The sequence below is a fragment of the Ambystoma mexicanum genome, chromosome 12, assembly GCF_040938575.1.
Source record: "Ambystoma mexicanum isolate Mex_15411 chromosome 12, UKY_AmexF1_1, whole genome shotgun sequence".
NCBI lineage: Eukaryota > Metazoa > Chordata > Amphibia > Caudata > Ambystomatidae > Ambystoma > Ambystoma mexicanum.
In genome coordinates this window covers 227,166,566-227,187,207 of record NC_090936.1, presented here as the reverse complement: position 1 = coordinate 227,187,207, position 20,642 = coordinate 227,166,566, and the positions used below count along the sequence as shown (strand labels likewise).

General features: G+C 44.3%; 1 protein-coding gene across 1 annotated transcript in view; it reads left to right on the top strand.

Annotated features, from left to right (window-relative positions):
* The window catches only part of VWF (von Willebrand factor), a 1,005,270-nt gene that overhangs the window by 60,135 nt on the left and 924,493 nt on the right, over positions 1–20,642 (top strand). Inside the window, exon 3 of the mRNA XM_069628335.1 lies at positions 13,802–13,975. Within this exon, the coding sequence (XP_069484436.1) occupies positions 13,802–13,975 (174 nt within the window). The remainder of the gene's footprint in view (positions 1–13,801; positions 13,976–20,642) is intronic.

Below are 20,642 nucleotides of genomic sequence, written 5' to 3'. Positions count from 1 at the left end.
CCCTTGCTATATTGTAGCGGATGTTGCAGGGGTGTCCCCGCAGCCATCGCAAAAAAAGAAAAAAGAAAAAAAAGCTGCAGGGGTGTCCCCCGCAACACCCCACTCACTATACAGTGTAGTGAGAGGGGGCTGCAGGGGACACCCCCGCAGCTGGACCAAAGGGAAAAAAAAAGAAATAAAATAAGGAAAGGAGCCAGCGGCGCCAGTTCCCGATCACAGAAGTGAAAGGGAACAGGCGTTGCAGGGACACAGCAAAATGGAATGCAAGGTAAGTAAGGCGGTGGGCGTGTGGTGGGGGTTGTTGGGGTTGTGGGTGGGGCTGTGGGTAGGGGTTTTGGCACATTGGGAATGTTCTGGGGAGAAAATACTGGACATTCTTTTGAACACATCATCTTTGGTCGTTTCTCCCTCGAACATTTCCACTGAGGTACAACTACCTCAAATCTTCAAGCAACATCACGCCAATGAACGAAACAAAACTTGTATATGTTGCCAGAATATGTGTCTATTTGGCATGGATGGCATGGGCAGTGGTAGGGCAATATGCAACGATGAATAAACAGCCCAGCTCTCTGCACCATTATACTATGATGGCAGCCTGCTAGAAGTGCAAACAAGAAGCACAAAAGGTACGAAATCAACAGAAACACATCTCCCAAATCAATCAAAAGACTGCAAACCATGCAACTGCATCAAAAAGAGTTCAAATGCCAGGGATGGTATGTGGAATATGCGAATAAAATGGGGCCTATCTTATCTTGTCCTTGGAGTGTCAACAGGAAGTAACCGATTTGTCAGCCATCTTTGTTTCTTTTTAGAACATATATACATATATTTTTAGCTTTACCTTTTTACTATGTGACTTTTTTTTTACCACATAGGTAAATTGTAAATCTCAAACTGCCTTTAAGAATAGAGTCCCCACCACCGCCCCCCCCCCAAAAAAACAACCACCTACCTTAAAGTAATTCCATAGTAGTATATAATTAAGGGTGCACTTGTAGGGCAAATACAAACAAAGAGAGACCTGTGCCAATGCAGAATAGAGACGCTAAATCCAAATTGCCCAATAGATGTTCCAAAATATGGCTTTCCCTCAAAGCGATGCCTACACAAAAGCCAGATCTATTGGCAATAGCATTCTTTGTTCATTTTTCTCCCCTCCCCTTCCTCCTCACTTTTCCTCGTTCCAATCATTGTACACATGGGTCTCAAGTGCTTCAAAGCACCACATGACATGGACTTCTACAAATCGAATTACCATTACATACCATAGCTCAGTGGCATAAAGGTTAAACTCGTTGAAAACATGATTCGTCAGTGATTTGAGTGGTTTGTTAATATGCTTTTATACTGGGCCAAATTGCCACTCTAGTAGTATTAGATCACTTAGGCTTCTCTTTGGAGTTGTGTACTGTGCCTCTGCCACGGGCAACCAGACTTTAGACTGCTGGAGAAGGAAAAGAAACAAGGGACAGATAAGAGGATGGGAAAGGTGGAAATATATGCTACCAACTCTGAGAGGTAGGGATGCAGCAGGGGAAGAATGTTTTATGATGGCACAGGCTAATGTCAGTCCTGTTAGGTGGACTATCGTTCTGCAAAAGAGAGGAGACCGATATGTCCTGAGCCAAGAGTGGCATAGTCAATAATAGACAGTTTATAAGGGTAAGGGACAATGAGATTGTAACATGCAATCTCAGTGGCCCTCATTGGGTAGTTACCAGCCTGACAAAGCCTTGCCTGCACTTTTTCTGCGTCCCTTGATGTTGTGTCTGGTTGCCATGGAAAGGGAGAAGGGACTATATGTAGTCCCTTCTCCCCATTCCCTGGTGGCCATTTTCTGTTTACTTTTTTTAATCACTTTTTAATGGCCGCCATGAAAGGGAGAAAGGACTATGTGTAGTCCCTTATCCCCATACCATGACGGCCATCTTTTTTATGTACTCCTTTTTTGAATGGCCAGCAAGGAAAGGGAGAAGGGACTACAGTCCCTTCTCCCTGTTCTATGGTGGACATCTTTGTTTTTCTTTTTTTCTTTTCAGTTGTGAAAACTAATAGCAATAAGCCCCTCACTGGGGGGACATTACCGCTTCAGGTAAGGCCCTGGTGCCTTCGTAAATGCCCCCCAGGTTATTACCTGAAGAGGTAATGCTCCCATCGCCCCCCAAGCTCAGGGCTTATTGATTAAGTGTTGTTTTCTAACAAAATGTAAGGGAATGGAGTGGCCAAATTAATATGGCAACATTGTAAAAGTTTAATCATTAGGATAGGAATGTGTGCTGTGTCATGTTTTGCTACAACCTAGTTTAGTTTATGGTAAGGCAGGGTGTAAGCTATCAAAGCACAGTAATATATACACATCTGTAGTGAGAAAAACGTCCTATGACGGCTGTGTTAATTCGACTTTGTGAAAGCAGAAGGGGAAGTGGATGTGTGGCCATCAGGCCAGGCAAGGAGCGATTGACAGATGCCTGATTTTCTGTGGATAATGGCAGTCTAGCACCCTTCTGACGTGTGCGTGAGAAGGTAATTCGTGTATCCATGATATGATTGGCATTCATTGTTTAGGAGGCACCCGATAATGACATGGGCCTTTGGGAGAGTCTTTCACCCATTAAAGACCTTTGCCTCCCATCCATGCCTGTGTATGGCACCCAGCGAGTATTCACAGTTCAGACAGAGCTTCAGGGATCCTACCAAAATAAAGGATGACAAAATGTCAAAGCCCAAAATACCGAATTTCCATAGCCCCATTTTTTAAAATATATTTATGTGGGTGGAGAGGGGTGGGTTAAGGTAATAAAAAAGGTGATGGGTATGGGGGATGGAGGGTTTCTGCCCACATACATATGTGGTAAAATGGGGTAAATAAACTAAAAATAATTTGTATTTTGGGGTTCAACATTTTATTTTCGAAATAATCACATAGATCCCAGCTTCATACAGGGGTCAGGGATGCCCTTTTTCACGCCCCATGTGATGAAAGACACAGCCCTACACAAAGAGAGATGCTTGCTTAACATTTCTCAAGCCCTTATCAAGCAGGTGAAATGTTTGGATCCTATTTGCCAAGCAGTGATAAACATGTCTCTCCTACAGGCAGTTGATTTATTCTTCAAACATGAGTAAGCTGCTTAAAAACGTTCACTGACTGTTTATTCATTAGCATCCATTAAACAGTTACTAGAACGTTTTTTCAATACTAAAATGATCTAGTCTGAATACATGTTTACTTGCAGAGGACTTACTAAAAAGGCAGTGTCAAGCAGCTGCATGACATTTCCATATGAGTGTACAAGCATTACTTTTAACATTTCGTGTAGTGTATTACCCTGGGTAGTGCTTTATAATGCTTACATCGGGCATTATGTAAACAACTTGCTTAGTGGTGCTCACGAAAGGCCTTCATTTTCACTAGCGTGGGGACCAGAGCGAAGGGGGGTGACAATGAGAAGTTATAGACCAAAGATGCTAAAGTGGGTTGGGCAGGAATGCCTCTCAGTTTGCAAGGTTCCCAGAGCCAGCATTTTAACCACTAGGGCACACCTTCTTCCCTCAAATATATTTCTGTAAATTGTGGCACGCTGGATGTAAGTCATCTGTGATACTTGTAGCGAGAATCAGTCAGAAACAGCCGCTGTAAGTTAATTGTACAATTCAGCCTCTTTGCTCGAAGGACAAAAATGCAGCACAGAACTTGAATTCCATAATTTGTGGAATACGTTCCAACGTTCAGCTGTGGGAGGCGATAGAAATTCTGGACCAGCAAAGCAGACAATATTTCAAAACACTGGCTCATTCTTCCACACACTACACACACACACAACGCTTGGCGCCACAGCACGGAGTTCAAAGGCAGCTCTTCCAGTTGTGCGGTGGCCATTTGAACAAAAGGCGTATTATTTATGCTGCTTAAGGGAAGATATGAGCCAGGTTCTGGCAACACACCCTGAAAGCAGAGCAGCAGCATTGCAGTAGATGGTGTGTGGTGATATATTAATGAGCTGCCTCCTGCAGTCTCCACACTACCCAGAACACCTATAATAAGGGCCAAGGATGCGTATGCTCGTCCTTTTTGCAGAGACTTGCATGATAGCCTGGCAGTTATGGGGTTAAGAGAAAGGCCAGGTCACACAGCCTTTTCCGGGCAGAAGCATGGCTCTCGTGCCTGAAATAAGTAGTCATGTGTGTCTGCATGCATCGCAAATGGCCGACAGAGGGCCAATCCCATGGGCCAAAGCATGAATTACTAATGCACGCAGATCTGCAGAAGATGGCCGTTCCCGGGGAGTTACAGGGTGGGCGAATCGCAGGGCATTGCAAATGTTGGCGAACACCTGAACTTAAGTAGCTCAGTTAAAGCAAGGTGCACCAATTGATGTCACATTGGTAACATTTGTCTGGGAAGGGCCGGTGATTATATTTGCTGGAAAGCATTTGTAGCCAAGACAGGCAATGCAATTAAATGGCTGCACTTTTAAGGGCCTTTTTTGGGCAACTCCATGGATGTGTTGCGTACATATCTCGCTGTTTTTATCGGTGCACTAAGCCGGCTCGGTTACCTCTTTCGGCGTTGCGTTGGCCCAAATCTGTTGGGGACGCTGGCTGTTCAAAACCAGCCTTTCATGATGTTTTTTCTCATTTCACCACTGGGCGGCTCCTTGCCATTGAATGGTGCCTGAGCAGCAGTGCCTTCCTGGCCTGGTGCGAGTGGGAGGAGGATGTGGCGTAGTCGCCCATTTAAACGATCAGACGCCCAACGCTCAGCATGATGCCGCGGCTATGAGTTCAGCCTGCTGTCAGTGTGTGAAGATGTAAAGAGAAACTTCTTACAGTTTTCCTTATTTTCTTGAAAAATGTCTCCTCCTCATAACTAAGAAAACGTGTGGGTGGCTTGTTGCCTTCTGTTGGCCACAAGTCTACCCTTATAAAATAAATACTGACATAGTGTGTGGATCAATCTACCACAGCTAATTGAACAGGGTTGACTAGTGGAATCCTTTCTCCTAATTACACAGCAGGCTTGTGTGACATATGGTGAATTACCCCTATCCTCATCTTTCTATGTGGGAGTTGCGAGCAACGAGGGACTGGCTTAGTCCAGTCACCACCCAATGCACCTCTCGGATAGTCTTTCAGGAGGGACCCCATTGTCTCGTTTTGCCCCACGAGATGCCGTAGACCGTATTCCCAAGATGACCCTTAAGTTAGCAACGGCCGAAGTTGAAGTCATTCCATTTCCTGGCAAGTGGTTAAATCCCCTCCCAAAATAGAAGCAATAAACCCTAATCAAGTCTGGCAGATTCTTTCCCAGAGGTTCATTATCAGGACTCCAACTACCAGAATGTCTAGGGAGCTACAATCGGCTTCTGGACTAGAATAGCTAAACTGTAATGAGATGCTGAACTCCCCAAACCAAACCGCAGACCTAAGTACAACCATGCAAGAAAACCAATAGCTCTCATCATTTGATAACCAAACCCGGAATGGTCAGAAGACCTGCAGGTCCTCACACAGTCCACTCATGAGCAGTCCACAACCAGAAGCAGCGGGAAGTTGCAACCCTTTCTCCCATGGGAGGGCTAAGCAACGAAGATGGCTCCAAGCCCAAGTAATGCTTTTAAAACCTTGCAGCCCAAATTTCATTGACTGTCACAGCATCAGGTAATTAACCAATGCAAACTCTGGGCTAATGATAAGATAATGGGGACAATTTAGAATTCAAACCGATTTCACCAATTCCGAGATGGGAGGCAGCTAGACCATGAGAGTAACCAATCAGAGACTGCTTACAAACACCTTCTGAATACCAGGTGTACAAAAGAGCTGAGGAAATGGAAGTAGGAAGACAAATCCCAAAACAGGCTTGGGAATGGCACTCTGCTCTATGGATATGCATTCTCCTCATTTCCTCTTCTATATAGTGTCCCTCAAGGCTCTATACTTGGTACTCTCCTATTTTCTCTTTATATTGCCACCTTCTCTGCTTTTATTTCTTCATTTAATCTTTCCTTTCATCTGTACGCAGATGACACACAGATCATTTCTCCTTTTCTTCCCTTAATTCTGCTTTGCACTCCGCTGTTCAAAACTGGATGTTTTCCAGGTTTTCTCCACCTCAACCCTTCTAAAACTTAGGTTCTGTTTTCCCTGCTTCAACTATTCCTCCTACTTTTCCTCCTCCATCACTTTCCTTTCCTCTTTCTTCTCCACCTTTTTCTCCTCATCAGCGTATAACCGGGCATTATTTTTGACCCTTCGTTCTCCTTTTCACTCCACATCTCTGCTATTGGTCATTCCTGCCGTCATGCACTATTCAACATTCGTCAAGCTCGCCTCTATCTTTCTTTTCATGCTACTAAACATCTTCTCTTCTCTCTGGTCTTTTCTCGCATTGATTATTGTTCATCTCTCCTGCTTGGTCTCCATGCCTCACATCTTCTCCTTCGTCATTCTGTTTATAACTCTTCGATTCTTCTCATTTTGTCTTTACCTTCTCCATCTTCCTTAATCTCCATTCCGTTGCTTCCTTTTCAATCATGTCTCCTTTATCATTTTCTTTCACTTGTCTTTAAATGTACTCATGGCGTGGCTCCTCTTTATCTTGCGACCGTTGGTCTCGTTCTATGTTAGATCTTGCACTTCCAGATTACAAAATGTATTTCTTCTTACTGTTCCTAATCTCCTCTGTGCCTCTTCCAGTTTCCCTTCCTTTGCTCGTCTAGCTCCTAAACATTGCAACTCTTCCTCTTTTTCTTTGCTCTGCTACATCTCTTCGTATTTTTTAATTAAATCTGAAAGCTCCTCTTCTATCTTCCCTTTCCAGTTAATTGCCTTTCCCCTCTTCTGTGTTTACTCATGTTGCATTATTACTCATGTGCATTATTACGTGATTTTAGCACTTTCTTGACGATTTTTGTTCAGCGATTTTGGTGAAAAGCGCTTTAAAAATATAATAAAATGAAATGGTTACACGAGGAGATTGGAGAAGAATCCCCATGCATGTTGATGAGCAGCACACTGCTCCTTTGCTGCAGGGGGATCCGGGATGAGAACTACCAACCTCGGAGAAGGTAGAATGCTGACAGTACTCCAGAGTTACCACTTCCTGGAACAGGATGGCAGAGACCATGAAGACTTGGAAAACCTCTCTGGGAGCTGTTTGTACATGCTAGCCCCAAGAAAAGGGGCTTACGTAGAGGACCACCTGTAGATCTCCCAAAGCTAGGGGAATTGGCTAGCCATGTCTTAAGGCTGATCACTGGTGACCCTGGGAAAATTGAAAGAAACCTGACCTGCGGCACAGGGTAATCAGCTGAGATCAGAATATCAGCTACAAGGGAAGAGTTGAGAATGGGAGGGAGAGGAAATACTAATTTAACCTGTTTTAAATCCTGCAAGCAACTCAGGTCCCGGGAGGACTCCTTGTGAATCCTGAGAAGAGTTAAGGTCCAGGAAGACCCTATTGAGAATCCCAAGAAAAGATAGGGCCCTGAGGAGACCTCTTGTGAATCCTGCAAAAAGCTATGGTCCATGAGGGACTGCAAACAATTAAGGTCCAGGAGGGACCGGTTGTGAATCCTGGGAAAATCTAAGGTCATGGAGGGACCTGTTGTAAATGCGGAAAACAAATGATGTCCAGGAGGGACTGGTTGTGAAACCTTCCTGTGGGAAGTGAAGGTTCAGGTTGGGCCAGTTGAAAATCTTAGGAAATGTTAAGAAAAGGAGGAATCTGTTGTAAATACAGGGAAGGGATGAAGTCCCAGAGGAACGTATTGGGACTCCTATGAACAATTAAGGTCCAGAAGGGACTCTTTGTGAATCCAGAGAAAGGTTAATATTCAGGAAGGCTCTGTTATGAATCCCAAGAAAAAGTAAGATCGAGGAGGGACGTAATGTGAATTGTAAGGGTGCAGAAGAAGGCAAATGATCAGGAGGTGTCATGGTAGTTGGCAAATACTTTCATTGAGTTCAACACACTAGCTATACTAGCCCTAAGAAGGGTATCCCTCCCTGAAACTAAAAACTAAGGGGTCTGTCAGAATGTCTAACTAAAAAAGCACTTTCCTGAATCCAAACCTTACCTCTGTCCCTTACAAATGACAAGTAAAGAGTCTCAATCATAAGTAAAGTTCTGTCACCAGACGAATGACTCCCTTCCACTGGTCTTGGTATACACACAGTGCAAGATGCGGCTAGGGGGAATGTCCCCCTTTCCCCTTTCCCCTGGCTTCTCTGATAATGTTCAAGCTGTATCCTGGGGGAATGACTCCCTTCCCCTGGATAATGGTTTCACCAAAGTTCCAATTGTGTCCAGTGGGAACCCTTCCCCTTGATGTTAATAGCAACAACATTTCAGTTATGTCCAGGGGGAATAGCTCCCTTCCCCTGGCTTCTTAGATAACATTCACCACTGTTCCAGGCTCTCCTTAGCCCATCACTGGTCCGTTCTATACCATTGTTTGGACGGTTCTTCCCTCTGATATTCACTGTGTACTTATTTGTTTCCCAGACCCCGTTTGCCTACCCTTTCTTGTTAGGCCCACTTGGTTCACTCTCCTGCCAAGTTCTGCCACAAGTAGGATGACTTGTTTGCTTGGTTTGGTTGCCAGACCCTGGTTGCTATACTTCTTTAATTAGGCCCACTTGGTTCACCCCCCTGCCAAGTACTGCAACGAGGAAGATGACTCATATCAATATAGGCTTCACCTCGATTCTGATCCAAGACCCTTGGTTTTCTTCTCTTCTCACGAGGCCCACTTGGTTCACTCTCTTCCGAAGTACTGCCACGAAGAAGATGCTTTTTATTGTTATCCCTGTGTGGTTTATCTCTCTCCCTCACTTCCAACCCCTACCGGTCCCCGTGATGTGCCCGTTACCTTTGTTGGCCCTGGGACTCTGGGCCAGTACTTCCTGGGTGCTTGCGTCTTCTCGCCAGGCTTCGCATGCTTCTCTGGTTTCTGCTGCTCTCACTCTGCATACCTTCTTCCTCGTCTCTTCACTGATGGTGTAGGGGCCGTTACTGGACCGCTCGGTCCACCTCCCAGAGGTTCCGCTACCATCTTCCATGTTCCAGTCATGTCCTTGACCTGCTCCACAACACTGAACAAAAAAGGACTCCCATCATCGACCTCTTGCCTTTTGGAGCAGACTCCTCTCGGCTTTCCCACCACATCCTCCGCATCTCCTTTTAACTTCATTGGCTGGACTGTCCTTCATGCTGGTGTGTGGCTCTCTTTCTTAATGTCCTTTGTCAGTGTTTATGTATTCCTCAGGAGGATTCCCCCATAGAAGTCTATACCATTCCTGTATCTTCTCTGTGCCATTCTTCCTGGTGGTCACCTCGTCCCAGTACTGGCCTTGCTGGTAATCTTCATGCTTTGGGCAATCTTTTTGTGCTGGTACTGGAACAGGTCATACTATCTGTATTGTTAGCAATCTTCTCCGTCTCAGTAGAAATAACTGGTATTAGTACCCGGCGAGAGTCAAGCAGAATGCAACACGCATTCTGATTGGCTCTAGCCGGGTCATTAGCCGGCTGAGAATCCCTCGATTCTCGGCCGGGAATCCAGCCGCCTTGTCCACTATGGGGGGCGTGGCAGCCCCTGAGCCAATGAGGAGGCTCGAAGCAGGGCCATCCCTGTTCCGTGCCTCCCCACGGCTGAGAAGCTGCCTTCTCCCCCCTGCCGGGGACTTGGGTAAGGTTGGCAGCCTCTAGCCGTGTGGAGGCTTGAAGTGGGGCCATCCCCGCTCTGTACCTCCACACGGCTCGAGGCTACCATCGTCCCTCGCCGGGGATTGTAGTGCGTCTTTTTTTTTTTTTTGCAGGGTTTCGGGACAGAAAAAAACTGCTTTTAGTGCCCCGGTCACGCAGATCTTGCAGGCCGGGGTACTAATAGCAATATGCCTCTCGTGGCGGGGGGCATTACTGAGTCAGGTAATGCGCCGGGGCCTTCGTTAAGCTATGGGCCCCAGGAAATCCATTAAAGAAAGGGACCCTGGTGCGTGTAAAACGTGCGGCCATTTTGGCTTAAGTGACAATGTTGCATACAATGAATCATTGCCATAGCAACAATGTGACAGTGAGAAAACGAAATGTTGAGGATACGGCTGCGAGTGCATCCAGCATTGAGTGCAAGAGAAATTAGAGCCGGCACAAGGGCAAAGCTGGCGAAGGTATGAATAAACAAAGTTTAGACAAGAAATACAAATGAATAGTCATACCTGTATGATATGAGTAATAGAACCTTAAGAGTAAAATAACTGTTTTTGAAACAACAGATGAACGCACACAATCAAAAGTGACTTTCAGTAGTGCGGCGTAACATTCTAAAAGGGCACATTATACTAATGGTGAACGGTGGCAGTGATTTGACAGCTCGACATCTGTTTGACTCACGAAACCCATGAAGGATAAAGAAAGTTAATCATCAAAGAGAGACTTCACAGGTACAAGCAAGCATCACGGAATGAAACGCTCATAAAGAGGAAAGATAAGGGCTTTGCATCAGCCAATGTGACAGCAGTAGAAAATAGACTGTTTTTTTTCCTCCATAGTATAATGGAAAAGAAAAAAAGTGCAGCAGGTACAACATAAAAGAGTGATGCAGAAAAGTTGCTGCACCTGTATTTGCACAACACAGCTGTTTCAGTGCAGTGCAGGGTAACAGTTAACTGTGTAAACACAAAACCGCAAAACTCCAAGGTGGAGACAAGTTGACAATTCAAAATGTTGTCTGACAACATAAGTGGAGATCTTAACCCAGCTCAAGACATGGACGGAATCTCTATATCGACTGATTTAGTGAATTATCTGCACCGTCCAGCTTCATTTGATCTTGAGCCGCGTGATAATCAAGGAAGGCGCTGGCAAGAATGGGTAGATGAATTTGAAACATTTCTAAGAGCAGTAGGAAATGAGAACCTTCCAAATAAATTGGACATATTTATGAATCTGGTAGGACGAGAAATGAAGAGTGTCATAAGGGTATTAACAACGACTGAAGAGAGAACATCATATCAAGTCCTTATTGCCGCTATAAGTGAACGGTTAATAGTTGCTCCGAACAGAGACTATGAAAGGTACGCATTTAACCAGTGCATACAGGGGCCATAGGAGACAATTGCACAATTTGTGTTGCGGCTACAGGAGAAGGCAATGTATTGTGCGTTTGCAAAATTTGATGATGAAGAAGCAATAAGGTTGAGAATAATTAAGAGCTGCACATCGGTGGAGTTTCAGAGACATCTTCTAAGAGTGCCCCTCCCATTGAAAGATATTCTGGAACTAGCAAGAATGTATGAGAGAATTGAGAAATTGAGAAACAAGTGGATAATATGGAAAACAGAGGGGAGCAAGAGACACTAGATGGCATCAGAAGTAATATACAGAAACAGTTCCAACACCCAAACATGCTACTCTGTCAAGGCACATGGAATGGTATCGACAAAAGTAGATTGAGAAGATCGTGTTATAGATGTGGATCTAGATTTCCGCACAAAGGTTGGTGTCCAGCTATTGGTCGAATATGTGTGGCATGCGGTCAGAGAGGTCACTTTTGGGTCATGTGCAAAGAGAGAGCAGCTTTATTGTCAATCTGTGGATCTAATGCCCAGTCAATAATGAATGGGAGACAATGCATAGTGGTGAGACATTCTGAGCACGGGGCGGTGAGCCGAAGAGATGTAAAGAGTCTGGTGAGAAGTCAAAATGAACAGAATAATGTGGCCACACTGGATCAAGGACTAATGATTAGGAGAAGGTGGCTGTCTCGGGAAGAGCTGCAGGACAACTCACAAATCCTAATAAGTCATCGAGAGATTCCCCATAAGGTGACGGGATGTGCTTCCTTTGAAAGAATGGTCAAATATCAGCTGAAGGACCACAGCCCAGGGCATAAAGGTTATAACTGCATAAATGGAGATGGGAGTGGTGAAAATGAAAGGGAAGTGAGAAAGAGGGACAAAGTTTGGACAACTCGCAAGAGAAGAGTTGAACATGAAGAACATCAGATGCCAGGAGATGAGAGTTTGCTAGTGGGGCCGAGGCAGCGAAGGAAGATGGACCCTAGTGATGAGTCAGAGCCCCTAATTGGGATGGATACTAAAAGCCTGTGGTCAATGCCATGAGGGATGGTAGTGTAGTAACTGGGGATGCCTCGTTCTTTCATTCATTGTTTCAAGATGATTCAATTGGGGGAGAAGCTTATGAGGAGAGACAGAATGAAGAATTGCACGAGGGGTGGGGAATTGAAGAACCTGTTGATCTCATGTCACTCAAAGACTGTGGACATTCTCCACCTTGTTTGATTGGTGAGGGAGCTCGAGGGGCAGCCAATGTTCGGCCTCAAAGAACTATTTGTAAGCCTTTACGTTTGATTGAGCAGATGTAGAGGTGATCCTGCTGGACATATGGAGGGTGAACTTACATGATAAGCAAGGGGGGGATGTTGTGGCTTATAGAATGTGGAATGCAGTGAGAATAGAACTGGAATGGGAATGGAATGGAAAGGAGAGAAAGGCAGGCAGTTAATATGGATCAATAAAGGACAGATGTGTAAACCTTCTTGGGTATTATTCAAGGTATGAAAGAGGTACATAACAGATGGATACATTCAAACTGAAGGGTAATTACTCTGTAATGAGGCCTCACATCTTTTGTGTTTTCCTTGTTTTGTTTTGCAATGTCTTCATAAAGGGTCACGTGTGGCAGTGTGATGTGTAGCTGAACAAGTGACCCCCTGACTAGCATTTTATGCAGCTTTTGTGCTACATACATTAAGCTTCTCTCTATGCCCCTTTTTGTTTACCCTGGATACCATCCTAAAATATTTGTCATTCCAGACAGGAATGGTCATCCCGATAATCCTAACATACACACCAATTGGGGAGAAGATACTGCGTTAGTGTCCGCCCATGGCAACACCTCAAATCTAGAAAAGTGTGGGTGGGAGGGGAAACCCAGGCATCTAGGGGGCATACACTGGCAAATCACAGGACTCTTCACACTATTCCAATCCTTTCAAAGCTCTGCCCCCTGAAGATAAGAACGGATTTCTCTGCTGGTTGATGTATATTATCTGTGAAGAATACATAAGACACAGCACAGGTTGCCTGCTAGGATACCGAATGTCCGCAGGTTTGCAGTTGTGTAAAGGCTCCTCACACATGAAACAACTTTTGAACAAGATGAACGATCAATATAAGGGCCCTCAAATGTGTGACAGAATGTAGCTTTTCTGTGAGATAATGTTTTATTTGATATTCGTATGCAGATAAACGACATGATTGTAGAGGTGCAATAAAGGGGATGGACAACTGAGGGGAGGGAATGGGGGCTTACCCTCTTAAAAATAAAAAGAACAATTCAACAACAAAATTAAAAAAGAAAAAGTTGAATTGGCATAGTTAAAAAGTCCACCAAAAAATAGAGAAAATCTGAAAAGCCATACATTCACATCCTTTACCACACATAATGTGTTACTCAGTTCCACTGTACTTTGGGGGGGGGGGTGGGTTACTAATTCTTGACTTCATTTGAACTTCATTTAATAAAAAAAACCTCTTTCTAAACGTTCCCAATGGAAAGGTCCTTGTTACATTTACAAGAAAATGAACTGGGTGCATGTTCTATGAATTAATAATGACAGTCTCCAATTCTTTCAATAACTTATCTGTGCTGCATGTTCTGTTTTGAGAAATGTAGATTGCCGTTTCTAATGATGTAGGCAAGAGGTCTTAGGGTGCAATGTGAGAACCGTTGCACATCATGCTGTTATTTACTTTTTTACATTCCCAGGATTATCAACATCCGTGAATGTAGAAGGAAAAACAGACTCAAGGATGACAGCTCGTTGCAGTCTATTTGGCGACGATCACATAAGAACGTTTGATGGGACATTTTATGACTTTCCCGGAGACTGCAGCTACATGCTTGCTGGAGATTGTCAGAGGCGTTCCTTCTCGATCTTGGGTAAGTTGTTTGTATAAAATGCCATTCGAATCTAGAGATGGATTGAGCATTCCAAAATGAGTGAATGCAACACTCAATTTATTTGTAGAACTTGCGCGGAACATGCTTTGGTGGGACCCAACTCTAGCTGTTTAGGTCAATTCAGTGCTCATGAAAGATGCAGGATTGAGCACAGTTGTCAATTGACATGAACAGAATATAGAAGTTATGTTGTCTGCAACATTGACCTTTGAGGGTGGGCACTTGGGTTGGGCATACCTCCTGCTTTTTGGCCGAAACAGAACGCCTCTTGTAGAATACATCCTGCAGATTGAATTTGTGTAGCCAATAAGAAAGAACCGATCTGACAGAAACAGGAGAGTTGCTTCTGTGGGATACACCACCCAGGCCAAACAACTGTTGAAAAGTGAAGTTGACATTTATAAGGGCCTGTTACAGTGAAGAGCAGATATGTGGTGGGACCACTAGGCTTTTCCTCCCCAGAAATGTAAACAAATGAATATTGTTTTTATTCACGAGTCTTGCACATTGATACTAACCATGCACTTTGTTGGGAAATTATGTTGTCCGGGGAAATTGATGGACTTGACTTAATGTGGTGAAGAGAGAAGAGAAGAGCAAAGGCAATATATTTGTGTATAATTGTTTATAGATCGGTTTAAGAGAAAATAAAGTATTTTTGGAGACCATGATCATTCTGTGGTTTGAGAACTAGACGGCGTGTATCTAGAGCAATCGCTCTATTTCGTTACTGATCCCAAAGCATAGATGAGCCTATGGGTGCCTACTTCCTTTGTCATTATACATGTCTATGTTCCACCGGTTCAAGTAGGCCCCCTCCTGACAAACTGTACAGTTTCAAAAGGATTGGTCAAGTTCAGAATATTAATACTAACATTCCTATTTAGACATGCATGAGCTAAAAAAAGTGGCACAATGATCAGATTGCTTTATCTTTACAAATGCTCATTGAGCAGGTGTCGCGTTAAATTGATCACACATTTGTGAATCGTCTATTAACATAAGCTGAGTTTCACATTTTCTTAATTCATCCAGAGAATCATCTAATTTTTTTTTAAGCACACAACATGTTTAGCTACATAGATTGAAGTGTCAAATTTCAAAATTCTGTAGTTATTTTGAGAACAGTTATGAGCAAAGGACGCATTGTGTTGTGCTCCAAATACAAATATATACAGCTTTTTGTAGCCTCGTCTATTTAGGTATTAAATTGAAAATGAGTCAGAATCCCAAACTGATGTGTAAGATGTGCTTTGATGGCAAAAAGTGGGTAGTCCCTCAGCTATTTGTATCTCTATCCCACACAAGGGAAAGCACATTCCCAAACCTCTGATTGGTGCATATCTTTCAGCGTGTCAGTCAGGACGAAAGAAAGATTTTGCAGTAAAGAAGCAAACCCGAAGGAGGCTGATCTCAGTACATGTTTGAGATGGGGCCCTTTAGTAAGAATAATGTCGAGATAGCCCTCTTTAATCACCCAAAGGAGCAGAGGTTTCATGGCGCTCCGAGGCTTAAATCGAGACTATTCGGAAAATGTGAAGTTGCCAAAAAGCAATGCCCCTTTTTTAAATGTACCCCAAATGTCCTACACTATGTTGAAACCTACAGTCTGTAAAACCATGGGTTATGCTCCACAAATCTCTAAGGGCAAACAGCAATAATATAGATCAGCAGAATACATGTTTGTGCAGAGTGTCGACTCATATACATGTAGAGTTGTATAGAACTAACACGTAACCTCTTTTTAGTGTACTCCTGTTGTTGCCTTTCCTTAGGGGGTTTTGGGATGTTACTTTTGTGCATATTTGTGTGAAATTCAGTATTCGAATATGGTTGTCCACAAATTGAGCATTCATTAATTGTGATATCAGAACGTTTGGTATTTGGTAAGTGTTGTATTTTTATTTTTTCTGTGTTTGTGGTTGTGTGGATGCTGTTTTGGTAATAGTACTATTTGGACCCTTTACATGTGCGTAATGGTATCTGAAAGTTGTCTGTTTGTATAGTTGTAGCAGGGTGTCACATTGGTTTACAGTGATATCTGGTTGTTATATGTTTGTGTATTTCTTTTTGTTCTTGTGGTTGATTGTGTGTGCTCCTTTTCCATAACTATCAATATCTGAACAGTGTATTTGTGTATATTGGAATTTTAATGGTATCAGGTCAAACAAAAGTGAAATTGTCACAATCTACTAGGAAGCAGTCGTCTGAGCCTCCGTTCAACCACTATGATGTTTCTCGGCTGTCAGTTTCGAGAGCATGCATGCATGTTGCAGTCAATTACCCCAGCTTGGCGGGGAATGCAGAGTTTTTAATTTTAGGTACTGAGACACACAATGGCTGAGGGGAAGGGTCTTACCTACTAATCATAACTGAAATTTGGTTCAACTACTCATCACTTATGACAATAGGTCTTCTCATGCCAGGCTACTTTATCTTATACCCTGACCTGGGAGATGGTGGTGAGGTGGTTAGTCTGTTGTACACTTTGTGTAAATTGATTCCTACAACTAGTCAGCAAGCGTTCCTGTACAAGGTGGTTTACTTTAAAACAGCACTGTCCACATTAATGAAATTCAATAATACTTGACATCCATCAAAACGTCAATAGAGGGGGAGGGGGCGCATGGTTTAAAAACCATCAATAGATCCACAGTGGAAAGACCTGTGCAAGCAGGTTTGGTCACCGATGGAAAGGAAATGAGTGGGAACTATGCTGCACCCATGTACCACGAGACAAAATCTGAAATCACGAATAGCCTGACAGCCCTGAAGCAACAAAGAAAAATAGTACACCCAACAACTCAATAGTTTGCCAGCTATCAATGTTGACATGCAGACTGGTAATTGGCAGTAGATTCCATGATGCTAACTGCCAAATAACTTGGACCTAAACTGCTTAGGTCATTTAAGGAAACAATATAAAAAACATATCCTAACCTCAAAATCCACCATGGCAGCCAACAATCCAACAAAAACGTTTTTTCAATTTACATATTCATAAATCAGTCCATAAATGTATGTGGAAAAATATGTTCCATGTTTAGCACAGTTCATTGCATGCAATAAACTTCATGAAAACAGAATACTAATTAAAATAAATTATACATTTCATAATATACAGTGTGATGTATGTATGACTAGAGGAATAAAAGATAGACAGTATAAAACATTAACTAAATCACATAATCTCCAGATAAAAACTCCTGCGTCTGATTTTTAAAAGCTTCATTAAAATAATACCTAATAGCTGTGAGGAATCTGAGGGCATCCTCACTTCTTTCCCCAGAATATCCTCCTCCCATGTGGCCACGGAAAGGCAGTTGCTATTGATTCCTGACCCTGGGGGTGGATATGTGAGTGAGGATAACAAATAAATACCAGTTAAGTACGGGGATGAGCAAGTGACCACCTAGAGAAATAACATCCTCTCTTTATTGATACCAACACATAAACACACCAGTTATGTACTGGGATGAGAAGGAGGCGAGCAAGAGCAATGCAGACCTTCCAAGTCGGCAATGTGCAGTCCAGTCCTTTTTGGACCAATCTGCCGGCCGGGAAGTTTCAAAACAGGAAGAATGGTAAGAATGGAGTCAGCTGTGGAAGCAGGTCTACGCACTACTGGAGGAGCACGTACATCTCCGGGAAGGCGACGTGGAAGACGGAATGCTTGAGAGCCCTAGAACGATGCAGAGTGCATGCAGCGGGAAGCGAGACTGAGAGAAGCTAGAGGCCTGCAGCCAGAGACAGAACGGGAAATGGCGTGACCAAGCGAAGCTCAACTGTGAGGCCTGAGCTGCAAGAGATGCATTGGTGGCAGGAGCAAAGTCACGGGAAGCCGCTGTGGAGAGAGAGCAAGGCACAGCATGAGAGAGAGGACTCGTGGTGGCCAGAGACCTCACTGGAACAACGTAAGCACCGACAACTGCGCCTAGACCCAGGACACCCACTTATAAAAAGCCACTTAAAATACCTGCAAAGAAGCTTGTAATTGAATATTAAGGAAAGTTGGTGTGAGCTGAAATTGAAGAACTGTGCTTTGTGAATTTGATGAAAGATAGCCTATCCAAAAGAGATGGGAAAGTATTACAAAGAACACAATGTGCATGTATGCCACATTAGCCACCATGTGCACATGGTAAACATTCACAATTAAAATTAAACTCTTCCCAACATGCAAGCATGTCAGGCAGCCTTTACAATGGATCCCTATGGGATCTTCCTGCTTTATTTTAGTTCATAAAGCTGGTGGACCTCGAAGGGATTCTAGGATTTGTGCCGGCATGAAAATCCCCTGCTGGCGTAAGTGCTGGAGCATTTGTATAGTGGAGAGAGGAAGGAAGGTGGTGGAAACGCAAGGTGCGTTCGCCCGTCCTCTTCGCCATGCAACTGATTGAACATCGGGTGTGATGTTAATACAAGGCTGTCAGAGTAGGCAATAGATTCCCTCCCTTCCTCCTCACCTGACAAGTCTGAAGAACTGATCCGGTGATCTGACTTCTTTCCTTGTCGCTCCCCGGTGCGTCTTTGAGAGGTCTTCGGGGTCTTCTTCTTTTCGTGTAAGTAGGGGCGGGCTCCCTGGATGCCACCCTGTCGGATAGTTGGGAAACCGAACAGTGGGAACTCCCAGGAGCCGGCTCCAGAGCAGGGAAAAAGCCTTTGCGGCGGAAAAAACCCTGCTGGGTGCACTTCCGAGGTGGACCCAGATTAGTGGTGGTCTGGTATGCAGATGCAGATCCTTTGGTATCCAAAAGGACTAAGCAATTGACAGAGGTAAGTAAGCGCCGGGCAGACAGGGGAAAGAATCCAGACTAAAGGCGGGCTGGTATGCAGATCCTCCGGATACCAAGAGCAGGAGCAAAAGGCAGACAAAAGTCAGGAAGGGTGACCAAAGGAAAAAAACAGAACACGGAATATGTCAAGGGTAAAAGAACTAAGAAGAAGGAGGAAACAAGAACGAGAAAGAAAAGGAGGGAAGAAGGCTGGACTGACTAGGAGGGCGAAAAGCAAAAATAGCAGGAGATCGCCGAGGCATAGGAAAAGCGGAAGCACAAAGAACAGAATAAGTTGGGAGAGCAGGCTAGGAAGAAAAACAGGCGAAAGACCGAGGGCTAGGCGGTCAAACAGCGTTACCTTCAGAGGAGCAGTGAAGGTGCAAGGCGAAGAACGCTGCACTGAGCCGGCACTAAAGGTGGCGGCGGCCATCTTGGAAAACACTAGAGCGGTGATTCCGAAACGGCCGGCGACGTGTTGGGCCAATTTAATGGCGCCTCCAAGAGTCCCAAAAACGCCACCCAACAGTCGGCATGACAGTATGGCCTCTTATACTTGGGGGGCCCTCCCGGTTTGCCCGGGTGTAATCTGTGAAATCTTCTGATAAGTCGGGGGGCGTGAATGTGGATCTTGGGCTCCCAGGTGCGTTCCTCAATGGGATAACCCTTCAAATGAACCAAGTATTGTAGAACTCCATGATGGTACCGGAAATCGACTAGATAAGATACTTCATATTCGGCTGGATCTGCCGGAAGGGTATCAATTGATCCTTTGGTTCTTCTCTTATAGGGATCAGGCAGGTAGGGCTTGAGCAGAGATGAATGAAACACAGGATGAACATTCTTTAGTGAGGAAGGCAACTGAAGGCGAAATGCTACAGGGTTCACCTTCTTAGAAATCTGAAAGGGTCCAATATACCTCGGAGCAAACTTCCCCATGTGTGTCCACCGGGGTAAGAACCTTGTGGCTAACCAAACCTTGCTTCCTTTAGTCCACGGAGGAGTTGCCTTCCTCTTCTTGTCGGCCCATGCCTTATACGTCTGACGACTGGCATTCAAGGTCTCGCTGGCCAGTTTATGGGTGTCTCTAAGTTCTTTGACTACTTGTTCGATGGCAGGTAGACTTGAAGGACGTAGTTCTGTCAGAGGCAAATGTTTAGGATGGTAGCCAAAGGTACATAGAAAAGGCGACATATTGATGGCCGTATGTCTGGTGTTATTATAAGCAAACTCCGCCATTGGAAGGTAAGCACACCAGTCTTCTTGTCTTCTGCTACAAAAGCAGCGGAGATATTGTTCGAGTGTGTGATTAAGTCTTTCAGTCTGCCCATTGCTTTGAGGGTGGAATCCAGAGGAAAGGGCTCGTTGAATTCCTAACTGATTGCAAAGAGACCCCCAAAATCTGGACGTAAATTGGGATCCTCGATCAGAAACTACAGTATCAGGAAGACCATGAAGTCGCACAATTTCTCTCAAAAATACCTTAGCCATCTCCGGGGCTGTGGGTAACCCCTTCAAGGGCGTGAAGTGGGCTAATTTGCTTAAGGAGTCCACTGTCACCATGATGGCTGTATTTCCGTCGGACCTTGGTAAATCTACAATAAAGTCCGTAGAGATGTGTGTCCAAGGCTGTTTGGGCGCTGGTTCCTGCTGTAGTAAGCCGACAGGCTTAGAGGTGAGATACTTGTTGGCTGCACAAATTGGGCAGGCTGATACATAAAACTGCACATCTTGGCTCATCTTCGGCCACCAGAACAGCCTGGACAGAAGGTCCTGGGTGGCACGTGTTCCCTTATGCCCAGCCATTGGTGAATCATGACACCACGAGAGAGCCAAGTCTTGGTGCCTCTTATCGGGTAGGTATAAAGCTC